At 49.8% G+C, this 19,298-nt stretch overlaps 2 protein-coding genes across 4 annotated transcripts in view; one reads left to right on the top strand and one right to left on the bottom strand.

Moving 5' to 3' along the window:
• Positions 1–13,785, top strand: part of TDRP (testis development related protein) — a 54,204-nt gene extending 40,419 nt beyond the window's left edge. The window contains exons 5-6 of the mRNA XM_077771930.1: positions 10,819–10,922; positions 11,998–13,785. Coding sequence (XP_077628056.1) covers positions 10,819–10,922; positions 11,998–12,343 — 450 coding nt within the window. The 3' untranslated portion in view covers positions 12,344–13,785. The remainder of the gene's footprint in view (positions 1–10,818; positions 10,923–11,997) is intronic.
• A 786-nt stretch (positions 13,786–14,571) lies between these two features.
• The window catches only part of FBXO25 (F-box protein 25), a 72,317-nt gene continuing 67,590 nt past the window's right edge, over positions 14,572–19,298 (bottom strand). The window contains exon 11 of one of the 3 annotated variants that reach the window (XM_077771667.1): positions 14,572–15,079. In XM_077771667.1, coding sequence (XP_077627793.1) covers positions 14,858–15,079 — 222 coding nt within the window. In that variant the 3' untranslated portion in view covers positions 14,572–14,857. The remainder of the gene's footprint in view (positions 15,080–19,298) is intronic. The other 2 variants (XM_077771661.1, XM_077771688.1) reach the window with 2 other exon arrangements.

Consider the following 19,298-nt stretch of genomic DNA (forward strand, 5'->3'; position numbering starts at 1 on the left):
CACGTTCACCCACTCATCAGGCAATGGGCACATGGGCTGCTTCCATAGTTCGGCTGTTGTAGACCACGTGGCTACAAACAGCCAGGTGCATGTATCCCTTTGAATTAGCATTTTTGAATTTGGGTAAGTATCTAGTGCAATTGCTGAATCATCAAGTAGTTGTATTTTTTAACTTTTTGAGCACCCTCAATATTATGGCTGCACCAGTTTGCATTTCTACCAACAGTGCAAGAGGGTTCCTTTCTCTCCACGTCCTCGCTAACGTTGGTTTCCTGTGGTGCTCATTTTAGCCCTTCTGACCAGTGTGAGGTGGTATCTCATTGTAGTTTTGATTTGTATTTCCCCGATGACGAGTGATGTTGAGCATCTTTTCATGTGTCTGTTGGCATCTATATATCGTCTTTGGAAAAGTGTCTATTCATGTCTTCTCATTTTTTAATTGCTTTGTTTTTTGGATATCAAGTTTCATAAATCTTTCTTTTTCTTTCTATCTATCTATCTATCTATCTACCTACCTACCTACCTATCTATCATCTATCTATCTATCATCTATCTATCTATCGAGAGCAAGCCAAGGAGGGGCAGAGAGAGAGAGAGAGATTGAGAGAGAAATCCCAAGCAGGCTGTGCACTGTCAGCACAGAGCCTGATGCAGGGCTCCAACTCCATAATGGCGACACTATGACTTGAGCTGACATCAAGACTTGGACACTTAACTGACTGAGCCACCCAGGTGTCCTTGATAAATTTCTCATGTATGTGGATACTAACTCTTTATTGGCTGCATCACTTGCAAATACCTTTTCCCATTCCGTAGGTTGCCTTTTAGTTCCTTGTTTCCTTCACTGGGCAGCAGCTCTTTATTTTGATACAGTCCCGAGAGTTTAGTTTTGCTTCTGTTTCCCTTGCCTACGGAGGCTTGTCTAGTAAAGTTACTGTGGCCAGTGTCAAAGAGGTAGCTGCCTGTGTTCTCGTCTAGGATTTTGATGGTTTTCTGCCTCGTATTTAGGTCTTTCATCCATTTTGAATTTATTTTTGTGCATGGTGTAAAGAAAGTGGTCCAGTTTTTCATTCTTCTGCATGTCACCCTCCAGTTTTCCCCACACCATTTGTTGAAGAGATTGTCTTTTTTCCATCAGAAATTGTTTCCTGGTTTGTCGAAGATGAGTTGACCATAGAGTTGTGGATCCATTCTGGGTTTTCTATTCTATTGTATTGATCTAGTGTCTATTTCTGTGCAAGTACCCTACTGTTTCGATCGCCGCAGCTTTGTAATATAACTTGAAGCCGAATCGTGATGCCTCCAGCTTTACTTTTCTTTTTCAAGATTTCTTTGGCTATTTGGGGTTTTCTGTGGTTCTGTACAAATGTTAGGATTGTTTGTTCTAGCTCTGTGAAGAATGCTCTTGGTATTTTGATAGGGATTGCATTAATTCTGTAGATTGTTTTCGGTGGCATGAACATTTTAACATTTGTCCTTCCAATCCATGAGCATGGGATGTCCTTGCATTTCTTTGTGTTATCTTCAGTTTCTTTCAGCAGCGTTTCATAGTTTCCAGATCTTTTACCTCTTTTGGTTACGTTTAGTTCTGGGTATCTTATTATTTTTGGTGTATTTGTAAATGGAATTATTTTCCTAATTTATGTTTTTGCTGCTTTATTTATTGGTACAGATTTCTTTATGTTGATTTTGTATCCTGTGACTTTACTGAATTCATTTTATCAGTTGTAGCTGTTTTTTTGGTGGAGTCTTTTGGGTTTTCTACATAGAGTAGCCTGTCATGTGCGAATGGTAAAAGTTTACTTCTTCCTTGTCAGTTTGGAAGCCTGTTATTTCTTTGTGTTGCCGGAGTTCCAGGCTGGGAGCGGTCATTGGATGTCATCACTGGATACGGCCACTGTTCCTAGTGTTGCTTTCTAGTTTTCAAATTCAAAAAGAACTATAACCTTATAAGTAAAAGCAGCAGTTCTCAACTTGTTCTCTCTCCACCAAAATTTCTGCTTTCCAGACTTTATCACTTTTAACGTTCTAAGCTATTCTTCGGGATACCGGATCCCATGCTTCCAGGTTTAGTACTCGCTCTGCGTGTCTCTGTGTGGCCAGCGGTCCCCTCCCTGCCCTGGCGGTTTAGTGCCGAGCGCTGGCAGGACGAGCTTCTCCGCTGCATGCGAGATGCTTTCCACTGTCGGAAAGAGGCTCCTATTTCCCGTGGGTTTTTTGCTTTTACGTGTCACGGGAGTGCGCAAAATTCTACACACAGTTACTGTCCCTTTGGACGCGTTGCTCTGGCCTCCGCTGCTGCCCAGAAGCGAGCTGGCAACGTGGGCTCTTGCCACGCTCCTGGAACCGCCCCTTCTCCACGGATGCGCACAGAGTGCTGTCCTCTGTCCCCACGCACGTGCGTGTGGGCTCGAGAAGAGTATTTGTTCTGTGCAGGGTGCTGCTGTGGGTGGCGTTCCCGCTGCCTCGCGTGTCCTTGTGAAGCCGGCATCCGGACGCTGTGTGTTTACCTCTCTGCCCCAACCCTTTCTCTCCCGCGCGCGGTTCTCCTCCCGTTGGTCTTCGTGTCTCCTCGGTAACATCTGCTGTCCTTTCCGCGTCCTCGCCTGCGTCTTGGTTCGCCCCCTGCTCCCCATCTTCCCGGCCTTCCTGGTGCGCTGTGCGTGCTTACGGACCGGAGGACAGGCCGTGCGGACGACCCGGCCTGTCTTTCACTCCTGGGTCCTCTGAGTGTCGCTCGCTGCGTGGGGGGCACCCTGCACCCTCTCTCCTGTCCCTTCGCTCAGGTGAGAGGGGCCGAGATCGGCTGCTGGGGTGGGAGCCTGGGCGGGTCTCCTTATGTGGCGGGAGCTCTGATGTGACTCGGAGTGAATGGCTCCCTCTTCCGTGCAGCCGGCCGGGATGGCGTCAGGCCGTCTTCCGCGGAGAGAAGGGAGAAAACAGTGACTCCACTACTTGCCGCCCTTGTGGCTCCGAGAGCAACGCCAAGTTACCAGGTCTTAGTTCGGCAGCTCAAGACACACAAGTTTCTGGTGGATTACACGTACGCTAGTGCCGTGGGCTCGGTGTCCGTGTCCGCCCGATTTCATTCGGTGAAACCCGAGCACCAGCGGGGCGGGTCAGCAGCCGGGGAAGTCGTGAGCGTGCGGCCTCCATGATGGGGTGAGGGCCCTCCCTCCACCTGGGGACCCAGGGAGGACCCTGCCTGCGCCCCAGGAGGACGTGGGCCCTCACCTGGGCCCAGCTCTGCCCGCCCAGCCGCCCGCACTGTGAGGGGCAGGTGCTGGGGAGGCCGCTCTGTCTGCGGTCGGTCTGTCTGTCTGACCGCCCAAACGGAGATGCTCAGAGGGGAACAGTGAGCCTCTGCCAGCCAACCAGCTCGTCCCTTCTGGGGCTGGTGGCGCCACAGAGCCACGCCTGAAAGACGTGTGAATACATAAAAACCTGAATGGTCTCTGCGAAGATGGCCCCATCCGGGCACGCACGTGAGCACGTCCACGTGATCCCACCGCTCGCGGCTGTTGGCAATCTGCCTTTTTGAGGCAGTGTTGTGGCCTCACGCGTGGCCCCTTCTAGCTGGGTGCGACGTACCACGCTTTGTCTCGCTGCGCCCTCTGCTGCCAGGCATTAGGTTTGCACCCCCTTTGGGACTGTAGAGTGTGTCTTCTCGTTCACTGGCTTTGTCCACACACACAGGTGTGCTTTCCCCTGAATCCCAGGACTCTGTCTTCCCTTCCGCCCACGTGAACGGTTCAGAGCTGACGTGGATGCTTGCTGTGAAAGAAGAGACGTGCACTCTGCTGTGCCAGTGACCACACGGGCCACAGTGTCCCTGGTGACGGGCGGCACACACGCCTCCTGGTCCTGGGCTCGTGCGCACTTATGTGCATGCACCCTGTCCCCGGGTGTGGCCATGGGACCACGCACCTCAGAGTGAGCGGCCGCCTGCAGCTCCTGGGCCCTGTAGTTATGAGTCCCTTTGAACTGCGGGCCCCTGGGGAGCTCCTGCGGTCTCAGGACTGTGTGCCAATCCCGCTCAGCGCCAGCCTGGCCAAGGAGGGCTGTCAGCGGGTGCCCGGCTGGAAGAGGCCCGTGTGCTGCCCATGGCGGGGGGGGGTTGTGGAGGCCCTTGGGGCTCCTGGGGGGGTGTGTGGAGGCCGGTTCTCCAGCACGACAGCCAGTGGTCCCTTGTTCTGGAGGGGAGTGATCTGTCTCGCTCTCCCCCCCACTGTGTGCTTAGCCACATGCCCTCAGCAGAGGAGGGATGCTTGTCACCACTGCCATTGGGTCTGCATGTCATCTGGTCCCTCGGGTGGGACAGGGGACAGACAGGGCTCAGGAACCAGGCCACCCCTGTCAGCCTCACGCTGGCCCAGCCCCTCCCTCTGCTGGGAAGGCCACGTCTCTGCCTCCCCGGTGTGGCCTCTGAGTTTCTCTCCACTACAGAAGTCGGACGATGTCCCTCCAAGGTGTCTTCAACCCACACATCCTGTGGGCTGCTGAGTGTCCCCGTCAGAACTGTCCCCATGGCCCCGACAGCTCTAGAGGGCCGGGGCTATGGACTCACAGTGTGACCTAGAGGCCTGCACTGGGTGATGAAATTGTCTTCTCCAGGATTACCAGTGTCTCAATAACCTCTGGGTGTGTAAACGTACGAGTATCATGAGTCCTCAGATTTAGAATGGTCTGAAGACGATGTCTGTTAAAGTGACGTCATAACCGGACCCCGGCCTGGTGGTGGCCCCATGTTCTGTGAGATGCAGCAGCTGGTGCCCGATCCCACAGGGGCCACTCAGAGTAGATTCCGGCAGAGTGAGGGCGTGCTGGCTAGTGCTGAGGCCAAGCAGAGGCTCTGGGGAGGTTCCCACAGCCCTGCCACCCTCCCCTGCTCTCCCCTCCCCTCCCCTCCCCTCCCCTCCGTGCAGGGGCATTCCGGGAGCCCTGCATACAACCTGCTCTGGCTGGAAATGTGGTCGTCAGGTTCCTGTGTCTACACCAGGAAATGCACTTAACGTGCAAGCAGTTCTGGGCGTGAGAGCACTTGTGGGTCCGTGTACAGAAGTCACTTGCACCAGGTCACACACTGGGTCACACACCTTAACACCCGGTGACTAGTGACTGACCCTGAACTCTCTCACTGTATAATTACTGTCAACACTGATCTCCTAATAAGATACTGGGATACCTGACGTAGTAACAATTTTTAATCTTCTCCCCTGACCTATGAACTTAAATACCTTTAAAAAGTCCACACGTTTAATCACTTTTTTTTTTTTTTATTTTTTTTATTTCTAGGAGAGAGAGAGAGAGAGAGACAGCATAAGCAGGGGAGGGTCAGAGAGAGAGGGAGTCACAGACTGAAACAGGCTCCAGGCTCTGAGCTGGCAGTCAGCACAGAGCCCGATGCGGGGCTCGAACCCACGAACCGCGAGATCATGACCTAAGCGAAAGTCGGACGCTCAACCGACTAAGCCACCCAGGCGCCCCATGTTTAATCACTTTTATTAAAGTGCTGACATTACACAGGATCCGGACAGGACCAGAGCCACAGGTTCTGTGCTGTACGTGGGACGGACAGCATGTGGTGTCATCTTCTTGAGGGTCCCCGCATTAGGTCCTGGTTTTCAGAGGTAGTGTGGTACAGTATTCCCTTTGTCCTCACCGTTGAAATGGTGTGGCTCATTCATCAACATTCAGGATTTTTTAGGCTCATTTTGAGTGAGAATGCGTGAATGTGTGTGTGTGAGCAGGGGAGAGGCAGAGAGAGGGTCCCAAGCAGGCTCTGCACTGTCAGCACGGACCCTAACACAGGGCTGGATCCCACGAACCATGAGATCAAGACCTGAGCCGAGATCAAGAGTCAGACACTTAACTGAGCCCCCCAGGTGCCCCCATCACCATTCAGTTTTACTGTAGTTTTTCTTGCTGCGGGGAAATCTGTGTGTCGGTACATTTTGGACCAAGAGTTGCCGGAGGCCCTTGGGGACAGTAGCCACTGCTTCCTACATACTGTGAACAATAGGTGCTTCTGGGTTGCTCAAGATGCTGGGAAGTTTGAGATGAGTTTGCACTTGCTGCGTTTGGGTAAGTAAAGCACTTCAAGTACTTGATTTTCAAGTAACTTGGGGACATATTGTTTAAAATTTTAAGATTATGAATTGAGACCCTGAAATTGGAGGGCTGACACTTTGGGGAGTTTAATCTGGTTGGATAAGGATCTATATTCTGACCAAAGAGGCGGTTTTATTTCTCAGTGTATGGAGACGTGGCTGCAGGCGCATTGGCTGGGCACGAGTCATGGGCACAGTGGACATCCTGTCACGTAGACACCGAAAAAAGACAAACGTTTTTTCTTAGGAGCCCTTAGGATCTAAGGACGGTTTCCAGCGTGTCACACCGCAGAGGCGGCGATGGTCCTTGGGTTGTACAGGACACCCCAGCCCTTCCTGTCTCCCAGCCAGGGGTTTATACCGTTTGACCCCCTTCCTCCAACGCACACCCCTCACTGTGCCTCTGGTATCCACAGATCTGTTCTTTTCGTTGAGCTTTTTAAGATGACACTAATAAGTGAGATTTTATAGTATTTAAGTTTTCAGTTGGCGTAACTTCTGTGAGGTCCAGCCACATTGTCACTGGACTTCTTTTTTTGTGGCTGAATCCCATTCCCTTGTTCGTGTGTACTACGTTTCCTTCACATGTCTGTGGAAACCGGGTTATTTCCTTACCTCGACTCTTGTGAATGCTGCTGCTCTGAAAACGCGGGTGCAGATGCCCCTTCGATGCAGTTTTTGCCTCCTTGGAATCAATACCCAGAAGTGGAATGCTGGGTCACACGGTAGTGCCGTTTTCCATCACTGGACAGAGCTCCGCACTGTGTTCCACGGTGGCTGCACCCGGTGCCTCCCCGCCTGCAGCTTCTCCCCATCTTCACCAGCACCTGCAGTTCCTGGTGTTTGAATCCAGCCATTGTGACAGGTGTGCCGCATTTCTCTCTGGTGAGGGTGATGTGGGCACCTTAGTGTGTACATGTCTCTGGAAAAATTCCTGTTTTTATCTTTTCCCCATTTTAAAATAGGGTTATTGTTTTCTTGTTACTAAGGTAGAGTTCTTTATAGATTTTAGATATTACCACCTTATCAGCTACATGGTTTGCACATATTTTTTCCTTATTCTGCAGGCTGTTCTTTCACTTTGTTGGTCGCTTGTTCCACACAAACTCTGTGGTTTGGTCCCCGTTGTGTTGCTTGTGCCTTCCTTGGGTGTCACACTCAAAAATCATCAAGACCCACATTGAGGGGCTTTGTGCTGTTCTCTCCTAGAACTTTACAGCTTTCCAGTCTTTTTTTCCTTCAAACATTTTTTCAATGTTTATTTTTGAGAGAGAGAGAGAGAGAGAGACAGCGTGAGCAGGGGAGAGGCAGAGAGAGAGGGAGACACAGAATCGGAAGCAGCTCCAGGCTCTGAGCTGTCAGCACAGAGCCCCATGCAGGGCTCAAACCCACAAACCCGTGAAATCATGACCTGAGCCGAAGTTGGATGCTCAACCAGCTGAAACACCCAGGTGTCCCGGATGGTTTTCCAGTCTTAAATTCTTTAATCCATTTCTAGTTACTTTTATGAGTGCTGTAAGACAGTGGTCCAGTTTTTCCAACACCATTTACTGAGGAAACTTGTCTTTTCTACACTGTTACTGGCTCTCGTTAGGTACTAGGTGACTGTGGGTTTATTTCTGGGCTCTTGGTTCCGTTCCCTGTGTCTGTGTGTCCCTGTGTCATTGCCAGTGCAGTGCTGTGGTGTATGGGTCACCACAGCTTCATAATCCGGGAGCATGGGGCTTCCCATGTTTTCTTTCTTTGTGGTTTTTGGCTACTTGGGGTCGTTTGTGGTTTCATACACATTTTTAGGATTTTTTTTGTTTGTTAAAAAAAATACCATTGGAATCGTTGAGGGATCTCACTGAATGTGTAGTCAGCTTTGGAAAGTATGGAGATTTTGACAGGATCACTGGAGTCCATGAACATGGGATACTTCTCCATTTATTTCTGTCTTTGCTTTTTTACCAGTGTCTTGTAAGTTTTCAGTGTAGAGCTTTTCACCTGATGAATTATTCTTTAGCATTTTATCATTTTTGATGCTACTGTAAATGGGAGCATTTTTTAGAAAATTCACTGTTAATGTAAAGAAAGGCTACTGAATTTTGAATATGAATNAGGATACTTCTCCATTTATTTCTGTCTTTTTCACCAGTGTCTTGTAAGTTTTCAGTGTAGAGCTTTTCACCTGATGAATTATTCTTTAGCATTTTATCATTTTTGATGCTACTGTAAATGGGAGCATTTTTTAGAAAATTCACTGTTAATGTAAAGAAAGGCTACTGAATTTTGAATATGAATTTGCACACTGGAGATACACTGAAGTCATGGATTAGACCGGACATTGGTTTGCTGGAGTCTTTAGGCTTTTCTATTTATAAAATCATGTATTCTGCAAACAGAGACAGTTTCACATATTCCCTTCCGTTTCTGATGCCCCTTCTTTTCCTAGTCCGGTTGCCCTGGCCAGGATGTCCAGTGCTGGGTTGAATGGGTGGGGGGCATCCTTGTTTTGTTTTTGATCTGAGAGAAGCATTCCAGTTGTTCACCACTGAATGTGATGTTAGCTGTGGGCTTGTCATTTATTACCTTTACTCTGTTGTTCTGTTCCTTCTTTACCTAATTTGAGTTTTTAATCATTTATGGGTGTTGCATTTTGTCAAATAGTTTTTTGCATCTATTGAAATAAGAGTGTTTTGATTCTTTCATTTATGAAGGACTGTGTTCATTAACTTGCTTAGTTGAACCATTCTCACATCCCAGGGATAAATTACACTTGACCTTGGTGAAGGAGTCTTACATGTGCTGAACTTTGGTCTGCTAGTATTTTATTGAGAATTTTTGCATCCGTATTTACCAGGGATACTGGCCCATAATTTTCTTTGCTTGAAGTGTCCTTTTCTGGTCTGCTGTTTGTTAGGATAATGCTGGCCTTCTTGTAAAGTGAGTTTGGAACAGTTTGGTAGAATCACCAGTGAAGCCAACTGTCCCAGGGCTTTTCCTTCCTTGGGAGACTTTAATTACTGATTCAGTGTCCTTCGTAGAAATGGTTTCTGCGCATTTTCTATTTCTTCCTCATTCAGTCTTGGTAAGTCGTATGTTTCTAAGAATTTACCCATTTTTCCGAGGTTGTTTAGTTTGTTGGCATATGTCATTCATAGCTTCTCATGACTCTGTATTCACAACCTATTAGTGCCACGTCTCATTAACATATTTTGTTCCCATGGCTCCTGGGTGAGTCTAGCTAAAGATCTATCCGGTTTCTGTTTTCAAAGAATCAGCTCTTAGTTTTGTAAATCTTTTCTATTTTCTTGTTCTGTATTTCACTTATTTCTCCTCTAATCTTTACTGTTTACTGCGTTCTGCCAACTTTGGGCCCAGTTCTTTTTATAGTGCCTTGAACACAGCGTTAGGTTGTTTACTTGCGATCTTTCTGGTTTCTGCACGAGCTTCCTCTTAGGACAGCTTCTGCTGCAGCCCCCAGGCTTCTGTGTGTTGTTTTTCCAGTTTTGTTTGCCTCAAGATTTTTTTACTTCTTTGATCCATTGGTTGTTCAGAAGAATGGTTTTTAATTTGCAGGTGTTCCTGAGTTTCTCACTTTCCTCCTTTTTTGGTCTAGTTTTCGACCACTGTGGTCAGAGCTCAGTCTGTCGCACGGGCATCAGGCCCACAGAGCCGAGCGCCTGGCCCACTGTGGCTGTACACAGTTCCGTCCGCCCCGCCGAGTCACGGTCACTCACCGCAGGCTCCTCTGCTTTGCAGTCCTGCTGCCATTTATCATCTGTGTAGTTCCATGTGACTTCTGCCACTTCCAGTGTCACCTGTGCGCAGAGACCTCTCTTCCTCATTGCCTGAACCCAGGTCTTCGACCGATCTTTGAACTTACAAGGATTTGATGTCCCACAGAATGAGCCCGTGAACTCTGACCTTCCTGGAGGAATGTCTGGGGCACGTGGGAGAAAGACTGCAAAGTTACAAATGGAAATTTCGTTGATATATGTGTCGATAGGGAAGCTGAGAACAAAGAGGTCCCCGGGACTGGACAGCACTGCTGCTGGCTCACGTGTCCCCTCCCGCCCCCCCAACCCCCCCCGCCACTGTGGCCATCTCCAGCTCATCTGAACACTGTAAGAAGGCCTCTTCCATCGAGAGTGGCTCTCCCACAGGGCAGCCCTGACCAGCTAAAACCCACCCCCTCGGGGCTCCTGGGGCGTCGGGTCTTTGGGTCACTCGGCAGGTTAGTTAATAAGCCGTTTTCCCTGTTCCTGGATACCGTCAGAAGCCATGGCCATCATGCACCCTCTTGGTCCAGTGTCCATGGCTGCTTCATTTTACATTACGTATCTAACGTCAAAGTGTCCGAAAGCACGGCCTGCCCCTGGAAGTCCCCCTCTGCTTCCTCACGCAAGGAGAAGCCCAGGCCCAGCTGGCACCTGCTCAGGGGACCTTCCTCGCCCTCCATTCCTTTCTTCGTATTAACACAAACCTTTGAATCCACGGTGCCAGGTATGGCCAGCCTGTTCCAGAGCGTGGGAGAGCATCCCTGGCAGCCTGGACGTGCCAGTGGTGTGTGTGACTTCTGCAGTCACAGGCAGCAAGGGGGACCTGAACGGGTGCAGACACGGAGCAGGAAGGGTGGCCGTGCTGGTTCCTTTTCTACCTTAAAGCTCCACGGTTACTGTTCATTTACTACCTCAGATCTGATCTTTCTCTAACTTTTAATTAGGTTCAGGGAGCAAGTTTCCGAGGCTGGAAGGAAGTGACTTCTCTGTTTAATAAGGACGATGAACAGCACCTGCTTGAAAGATGTAAATCCCCCAAGTCCAAAGGGTAAGTCTCCGTGGGTTCAAGTGCGATGGCCTCCAGGGAGGCAGGTGCTGTAGGTGACATCACCTCGAAACCGTGGTCCGTCCTTCCCTCTTGCGGGCAGATAGGGTTTCCTTCCCCAGGGAGTAGACAGAAGTGGGTTGTACTAATTTTGACGTTCAGGAGACAAAAAGTAAGTAAAATGTTTTTCTGGGAGAAGGTCACAAGGGAGCTAGAGATTATGGAAACATGAGAGACGGTGTTTCTCAAACGAGCTCTTGAACTCAGACTTGTAAGTGGAACACGTTAGCCTTCAAGGGGCCTGCAGCCATGCTGGAGAGGCTGTAGCTTCAGAGAATCAAGGAAAAAAAGTTAAAAATGCAAAGGATTGGTGAACTGTAAAAGAGTTTGGAAATTGAATATATTTAAGCTGACACATTGTTTATTATAACTGAAAGTTTTAAAAGTATATTTAAACATGAAAATATAAATTCAGCAACAGCAATTGCTGACAGCACGTCTGACTGGAGGGAAGTCTCTGCGAGCCTGACCACAGACCAAGCACTTGTTCGAGGCGCCTGGGCAGCACCACGGCCATGACTTCTGCGCACACTCCCCTGGCCGGGCTGTGTGCGTGGGTCCCCTCGGTCCACATCCTGGTGCCCAGGGCCGGCCTCCACACTGCGGTGTCCTGTCCTCACAGGCATGGTGTTCAGTGAATTCCCACTTGGTGCTTCAGACTCGCCTGCTACCTGGGATAAGGCCTGCTGAAGGTGGATTTGATAACTGGAATGTTCATCCCCATAGTGTTACCTCCTGTTACCTGCTTTGCTCGGATTCTCGAGTGCCTCGCTGTGTGAGAGCTAGCACCCTTCCTGCGTGCTGCCCGGCGTGGCATCTTAAAATACACTTTCGGCTTCTCCGACACCTAGGGACTAAATCTCTTTACTAACGTTAACTAAAATTTTACACAATAGATTTGTGGTTACTTTCTAAATCACTGAAAAGTTTTCCCAGGAGTGTTCTGTGTATACAGCAGACACTTCTTGAGGCCCCAAAGGCCACGGTCACCAACACTTGCCCATCTTGTCTCCCGCAGAGCTAACTTACGGTTGAGAGAAGAGCTGAAGACAGAGAAGAAATCGGGATTTTGGGACAATCTGAGTTTAAAACAAAACATACAGTCTAAGAAGCCAGATGAGATTGAAGGCTGGGAGCCTCCCCGACTCGCTCTGGAGGACGTGAGCGCCGAGCCGGGTGACCCCGCGAGCAGCCGTCCGTCCGGGCCGGGCTGGGAGGAGGGCGCCGGCGGCTGCAGCAAGTACACCAGCCTGGCAAGCTCCGCGAACAGCTCTCGCTGGAGCCTCCGCTCGGCCGGGAAGCTGGTGGGCATCCGACGGCAGAGCAGAGGCCACCTGACAGATGACTGGGAGGAGCTGGAGTGACCTGTGGGCGCACCGCCCCCGGGAAGGGCCTGCGGACCCCAGTGGCACCTGCGTGTCCCCTCCGGTCGTGCGTGGGCTCTTGGTCTGCGGCTTCCCAGCATGTCTGTTCGGGTCGAGTCATTCAGTCCTTGCCGTGTGGACAGTGGGGCCCCCACGCCGTGGTGCCCATCCATGGAGCCGCCTCGTACAGGCTTCGCCGTGTCCCCTGCCCCTCGCATGTGGCACCTGTGACGTCCTCTCTTCTCAGCAGGAAGCTGTAATCCAGGCGTGAAATGAATCTTCCAGAGGTTACGTTCAATTTCGTTTAACCGGGCAAATTAAACTTTCTCTCATTTTAAATACTGGAAAAGCAAAGGCTACATTTGGTCAAGCATGAAACGCCATCACGCGCACACATCTTCATCTCGTGCCCTGGGAGGCGGCGTCCCGTGTGCTGGGTGGTGACCAGGTGTGCGTCGTCTCCCAGGTCCCGAACTTGCGCATCTTGATCTTCACATCCTCTGATTGCAGGTTAAGGAACCATAAAGCGTGGATCAGTTTTAGTGACTGGATACTCTTGGCAGATGCTAAGTTGCTGATAGAGTTAAAACTGTATAAAACACTGCAAGTGCCTCTTCTCTGTGATGTGCGGGAGTCTGGTGTTCAAACAGAGGCTGCGCGCGTCTCCGCGGCAGGCGGCTCACCAGTCTGTCTGAGCTAATGTGGTTTAAAGAAAAAGCAGAGGGGTTTTCTGGGTTAAAAACAAACCTCCACTTACACTGTGCATACCTCTTGTGAAACACACTGTCCTCCTCCGTGCTGCTCATTTAACCTCCTTGGGGGTCACCACGCTGGCCTGATGTCAGGACTCCCGAGGGGGAACAGTGTCCGTCTGTCCTCCGTCCATGTAGCCGTCTTTCATCCATCGTGTGGTAATGAGCAGCTTACCTGACCGAGTCTGGGAAGGGGGAAAGGTTTTAGTGGCGTTTAGTCCAGTTTGCGCGGGAACCTTGTAGTGCCGGGGGCGGGGGGGCGTTCGTGTTGCAGGGAAAGCCTTGTTTCCTCAGGTAAGTGGGGCAGTAGCTAGGCCACCACCATGTCCCCTCCAGCCGTGCCCACGGTGGCAGATTTATGCAAGGATTGTACAGCGGGAGCTGAGGCCCCGGGAAATAAACACTGTGTCCAAGGCTCCACGAAGCTGCCTCCTGGGGGGAGGGGGGAGCAGGTGTGTCTGCCCCCCGCGGGCTGCGGCCGAGTCATGCCGGGGGATGCTAAGTGCCTGTCACTCACCTCTGCGGAAGTCTGTGACGCGGGGTCGGCACCCTCCTCCTCTGTAACGTTGTTTCTAAAATCTGAAGACAAAGCCAGATGGGAAGTAGAATATGCACTAGAAAATCATTTTTCCTGTCTGCAAAGATTACTGTAGAAATAAACTCTTCTTCTGTTGTGTCAGATTAAATGAATATGTTTGTGGTTTTTAATATATTTATTGATGTGCTTTGGGAGAAAAGTATTTTTCCTTGATAGAATTTACCAAAGCAACTTTGTGCAGTTCACAGGTTTCGAAGGACGTGGTTTTGATGTGGGGTTTTGTTTGCATCCTGTGAACACGCACCTTCACTGTGTAAAGAGCAAGTGGTCTGTGCTCCCACTGTGGCTGGTTTTTTAAGGGAAAGTGAGCGGCTTCAAAGAAAGTTAGAATTCGTTCTTAATGCTGAGGTTTTAAAAAACATTTCCTCTTTCATTATTAGTTTGCATGACTATTGGGGTCTACCCAAGGCGAATGCTTACGGGGACTTTAACCACTTAAAGCTAACGGCACTTTTCTTTCTTGATACCTTAAACCTCATTTTAAAATGCAAACAAACAGTACATGTAGACTTTTTCATAAATAGCTGCCAATTTCAACCTAAGTAAGTTTTCAAGATGTATCTTTTGCATATTTGAACTGCCTTTTGTCCCCCTCAGTCTTCGGAGGAGCCAGGTCCCTGCACCTGTGCGCAGGGGAGGGGCGTGCGTGCTCTAGGGCTTAAAGATACAGAGCTCTGATAAGCAAGTGTTCCCTTCACGCAGCTAAGCATCAGGAACATCTGGCAACAGGAGTTTTACTTAATCAGTTAAGTGCTTATCTTTGAGAGAGCGCCTGGGGGGAGGGAGGGAGACACAGAATCTGCAACAGGCTCCAGGCTCTGAGCCGTCAGCACAGAGCCCCACGCGGGGCTTGAACCCACTAACTGTGAGATCATGACCTGAGCTGAAATTGGATGCTTCAACGGACCCAGCACCTTTATCTTTTTAAAAGATTACCGCCCTTAAGACACAAGTCTCTGGGAAAATGGCCCGTGTCTGAGGAGTCAGGTACATACCTCAAGAGCTGGGGAAGCAACGCGGAGGGACAGCCGTGGGTCTCAGGGCACAGGCACTTTCAGGGAGGGTCAGGGGGCACGGCTTTCCTTACCACAGGCGTCCTGAGCGGTGGTTTCAGCCTCTGGAGTGTCCCTTCGTTGTCTCAACGGAGGGCCAGTCCAAGTCCCGTCACCCCGGTCGTCCACGCCCTGCCTCACCCCTGGGGTGGCTCCCCCAGGTCGGGCCCAAGTGCATGCTCCCCGGCTGCCCCCCAAACCTGCCTGTGGTGCAGGGGTCCTCGTGCGTCCAGGGGGCTTCCTCCGCCCGCTCCCTTTGCCCGGTTACTTGTAGCCACTGATACGATGCGGCTTTCTGGGTTTTCTGCTGCTTCCTCAGCGGGTATTTCTTTGCCTGAACAAAAGACCAGGACCGGATGGCGCACTACTCGGTAAGCCTTGAAGACTAATTGGCTAGGACCACCTTTCTAACCCTGGGGTACTTTGCAGTAAGTGTTCACCACCGTCCCCTGGGTGAGGAGCTGAACCCTGGGGTGGGCTTCGGGCACAGTGGAGGCAGCGTCAGGCGTTTCCGAGCGTTCCCCGGAGCTGGGGAGCCGTCTGCCCCCGTCCACATGTGGGCTGGCCGGCCGCGGAGGGCTCGTCCGCTGTCTGGCTGGCTCTGCGCAGGTCTCTGCCCCCAGGTCCCCCCTTGCTGGTTCCAGACATCAGTGCCCCGGAGCTGGGCTCCCACAGAATCCATTCACAGGCCCGGTCTGGGCCACACAGAGGCCGCGTATCCTCAGTAAAGGGGTTCACAGGGGACCCCACCTGGCCATGGCTCAGGTACCAGGGGGCTGGTCCCAAGCCACAGGCCCTGGCCCCCTCCCTGTGCGTACCTGTAACAGGTCATTTATGAGTTAGGCAGTGACACTTGAAACAACAAGCTGTGGGAGGAGACACGCAATGAGGCAGGCACGTGGCCTCAGGCCACTGACAGCCGCCTGCTCTTGTGGATGGCTGCGAGAACACTGAAACCGTCACTCTGTCGCTCCTCTGAGTGTGACTGCAGACGCTACGACCCTGGGGTGACCGCAGGGCTGGCTCAGACACGGACTTCCACGGAGGGGCCACTCAGTAACCGCCGTCAGGTGCCCGTGCAATCAGAGCACCTGGGCACCCCGGTGACCCTCTGCAGGGGCCTCGGCAGGCCCTCTCGTGCCCTCAGGGCTCCCCCGCCTCGTCACCTTGCGCTGGCAGCCCCCCTGCGCTCCAGTCGTGCTGGCTCGGCCCCGGGGGCACAGACGTGGCTCAGTCACCGTGATGGCACCAACAGCAGCAAGGCCTTCCGCACGCTGTGTCCAGACCAGGGTCTGCACCGCATGCAGGTGGGACAAGGTCACCGTGCGCATGAGTGGCCGTGGCCAGCCGGCCACCCTGGCCCGGGGTAGGGGCAGGTAGGTTGTGTGTGCTTGTATCTGGAGGTGAAAATAGGCTCATCAGATGCATCATCTGCTGATAAGACTTTAAATTCAAACCCTTCCTCTTCCGAATATTTTGTTACTTTCTAAATAAAGCATTGGTGGCATCTTTCCGTAAGTGAGACGGTTGACACCCACCGGCCTGATGACATCTGTGGTTTCGAGGGTGTGCCCCCGCCCCCCCGTGCACGTCTCCTTCTGGGGGAGCCGGGATGGAACCATTCTCCTCAATGGGCACCTCTGGCTCTGCCATGAGCCTCCTCCGCCTCCAGGGTCTGCGTCCTGGCCTCTTGCTCAGAGTCTCCTGTGGGGTCACCCACCGTCTCTGCCTGAACCAGCGCCATGTTCCTTCTCCACAGATCGAAGGCCGCTCATGCAGCGATGCTGGCGATTTCCACCGTGGTTCTTGCCTTTTCATGTAAAAAGGAAGCACTTTCTGCGACAGGCCAGCTGACAGCCCAGCCAGCTACCAAGTCATTTTTTCAACATCAAGAGGGGATTCATTTAAGCATTTAAACGTAAACTACAGACATGATATTTCAACCTTAAGTGCCATCAGTATGCACATCTAAAAATGAGATTCCCCTGAATCATTACTGTATCGAGGGCACAACAAAACTACTCATGCAGAGTTTTCCATTTGGCTGAAAAAGGTCTTTTTAGCTCTTTTTTCTTCAAATCCAGGATATGGTGTATGAATTATGTTGGCTTGATAAAAACCTTGTAAATGCTAAATATAAGTTAGGGGGTTAAGCTTCCCCAAACGGTGGAGGCAGATCCGCTGTGCTGGAGGCTCTTTTTCCGCCACCTCAGTGGGCACCATCATCAGGACGTGCTCACTCAGGGGCCAGACACTCCGAGTCGTTTTCTGGTGTCGGGCCTCCAGAGGTTCTGATCACATCGCCAGGCCCTTAAAACTTTGGTCTCTTGGTCCACGTTCTCATATCCACCTTGGTAGCAGCCACGCTGTGCAACAAGGCTGTCCATTTGGATGGATAAATGTATGCAATTAGAAATTAATGTCTTAACATGTTTTTCAGAATTGCAGGTGAGATACTTTCATCGGTGACAGAGGCTGTGTATAATTTCAGGCTTCCAAACAATCTATTATTACCTTTTTGGGATCACTTCTATTGACTGTAATTTCCTTACTAAGTCAAGATCAGTGTTAGAGTTTTAGGAAAATATTTATAGGATTTTAAAAAGTGCAGTTTACCTGTATTTTCAAGAAAGCTGAACGAGTCTGGAAGTGGAGAGGAAATACCATTCACTCCAATGGAGTTTGGAGAAGTGGGTTATTTTTGCCCCTTGATCACTAGAATTTCCGAATTCTCTTCCCTGGAGACTTCAACACTGGTCAATAGGCGAACTGGAGACACCAAGAATTTCTGTTCTGCAAGAGTCTCCAAGCTCACCACACAGAAGCACATGAAGCCAGCTTTCCTTTGGGGGCACAGAGGAGGCTCCATCTGCCCGGACACACTCATGCTGGGTACTCTGGGGAGTGCCACATCCTCACATTTCTTCACTTTATGTTTGGGAGCTTCTGTGTCTTCAAAAGTAACAAAAAGCTTGGAAAACTGTATCCAGGTATGCACAATTACCTCAAATAGAATTATGGGTAGCATTTACAATTTTCTGTGTATTGGCTTTTTATAATGAACATACATTACTTTTCAAAATGCCTGTTACCTTTTTATTGCAAAAGTAAAATGGAAAAATATCAAACATATTTTTCTCTTCTATAAGTAACAGGTTGGCAGACTACAGCCTACTGGCCAAATCTGGCCCACCACCTGTTTTTGCATGGCCTACAGGAATTATTTTTACATTTTTAAATGGTGAAACACCTAAAAGAATGCTGTAGCATGACATATGGAAAGGTTATGAAACGCATGCTTCTGTGTCCACAGCGTCTGGCATGTGGCACAGCCCCTCGTGGGGAGGCTGCCTGCATCACGGTGTCACGGTGGAGTGTCTGGGGGTAACGGAGCACATGGTCCACAAAGACCATGTGTTTACACAACAGGTCTGCTGAGCCTGGGTATAAAGTCCTGGGTGTACCCACCCTTCTGGTTCATGATGATCTCATTTGTTTTATCGAGGTGCCCCTGACTGAGCAAAGACATTACAGTCAATCTCAGACATCCTATAGTTTTATTATCTTCATGTTTAAACAAACAGTTAAGAATTCAGCAAGAAGATTGATAATCACACCTATAGCAAACAGTGACAGAACGGAAGGAGGAAACTGGAAGCCCCAGGGTAGCAGTGCAGACATCAACCCCCACGTTCAGTAAGGGGTAAGGTCTACTGAATGATAAATCAATTTACCACACATGTTAACAGAAAGGGGAAAAACATGATTTCAACTGATAGAGAAAAAGCATTTGACAAAAAAAATACTCAGTAACTCAGAAGGAATCTGCCTGATCTTACAAAAGGACGTACAGTTAACAAAGATGGAGAGCTTTTTCCTTGAAGATCAAGAACGAGACAAGGACCTCTCACCACTCCTTGTGCACATCACACTGGAAGTCTTTGCCACAGCAATTAGACAAGAATAAAAGGCATCCCAATTGGAGGAAGAAGCAAAATTATCTGTTTATAGGTAATATGATCTTATTTGTAGATACCCAAAAGATTCTTCCAAAAAAAACCACAAACAAACCAAAAACCACCACCAAAAAGTATAATAAACAAGCTCAGGAAAGCTGCAGGATAAAAAATCAGTATCAAAACAACAGCTTCATTTATATACACTAACAATGAGAAATCACAAAAGGAAATTAAGAAAATTTTATAAGAGCAACAGAATAAAATACTTGAGTAAACTCCACAACAGAGGCTAAGTACCGTACCCTGAAAACTACACGACGTGGCTTAAAGAAATTAGAGGAGACACAGACATAGACACCCTGTGCTTGTGGGTGTAAGACTTGGTATTAAGATGGCAGCACCACCAGACTGATCTATAGATTAAATGCAGTCTCATCGAAATCCCACGGCATTTTTTGCAGATAAAGTAAAGACTGTAAAATTTACATGGAATTTCAAGAGATCCCAAATAGCCAAAACAATCCTGAAAAAGAACAAAGTTGGAGGACTCACATACCCTGATTTCAAAACCTATTACAAAAGGGCACCTGGCTG

This window comes from Crocuta crocuta, unplaced genomic scaffold, assembly GCF_008692635.1.
Source record: "Crocuta crocuta isolate KB4526 unplaced genomic scaffold, BGI_CrCroc_1.0 scaffold111, whole genome shotgun sequence".
NCBI classification, from domain to species: domain Eukaryota; kingdom Metazoa; phylum Chordata; class Mammalia; order Carnivora; family Hyaenidae; genus Crocuta; species Crocuta crocuta.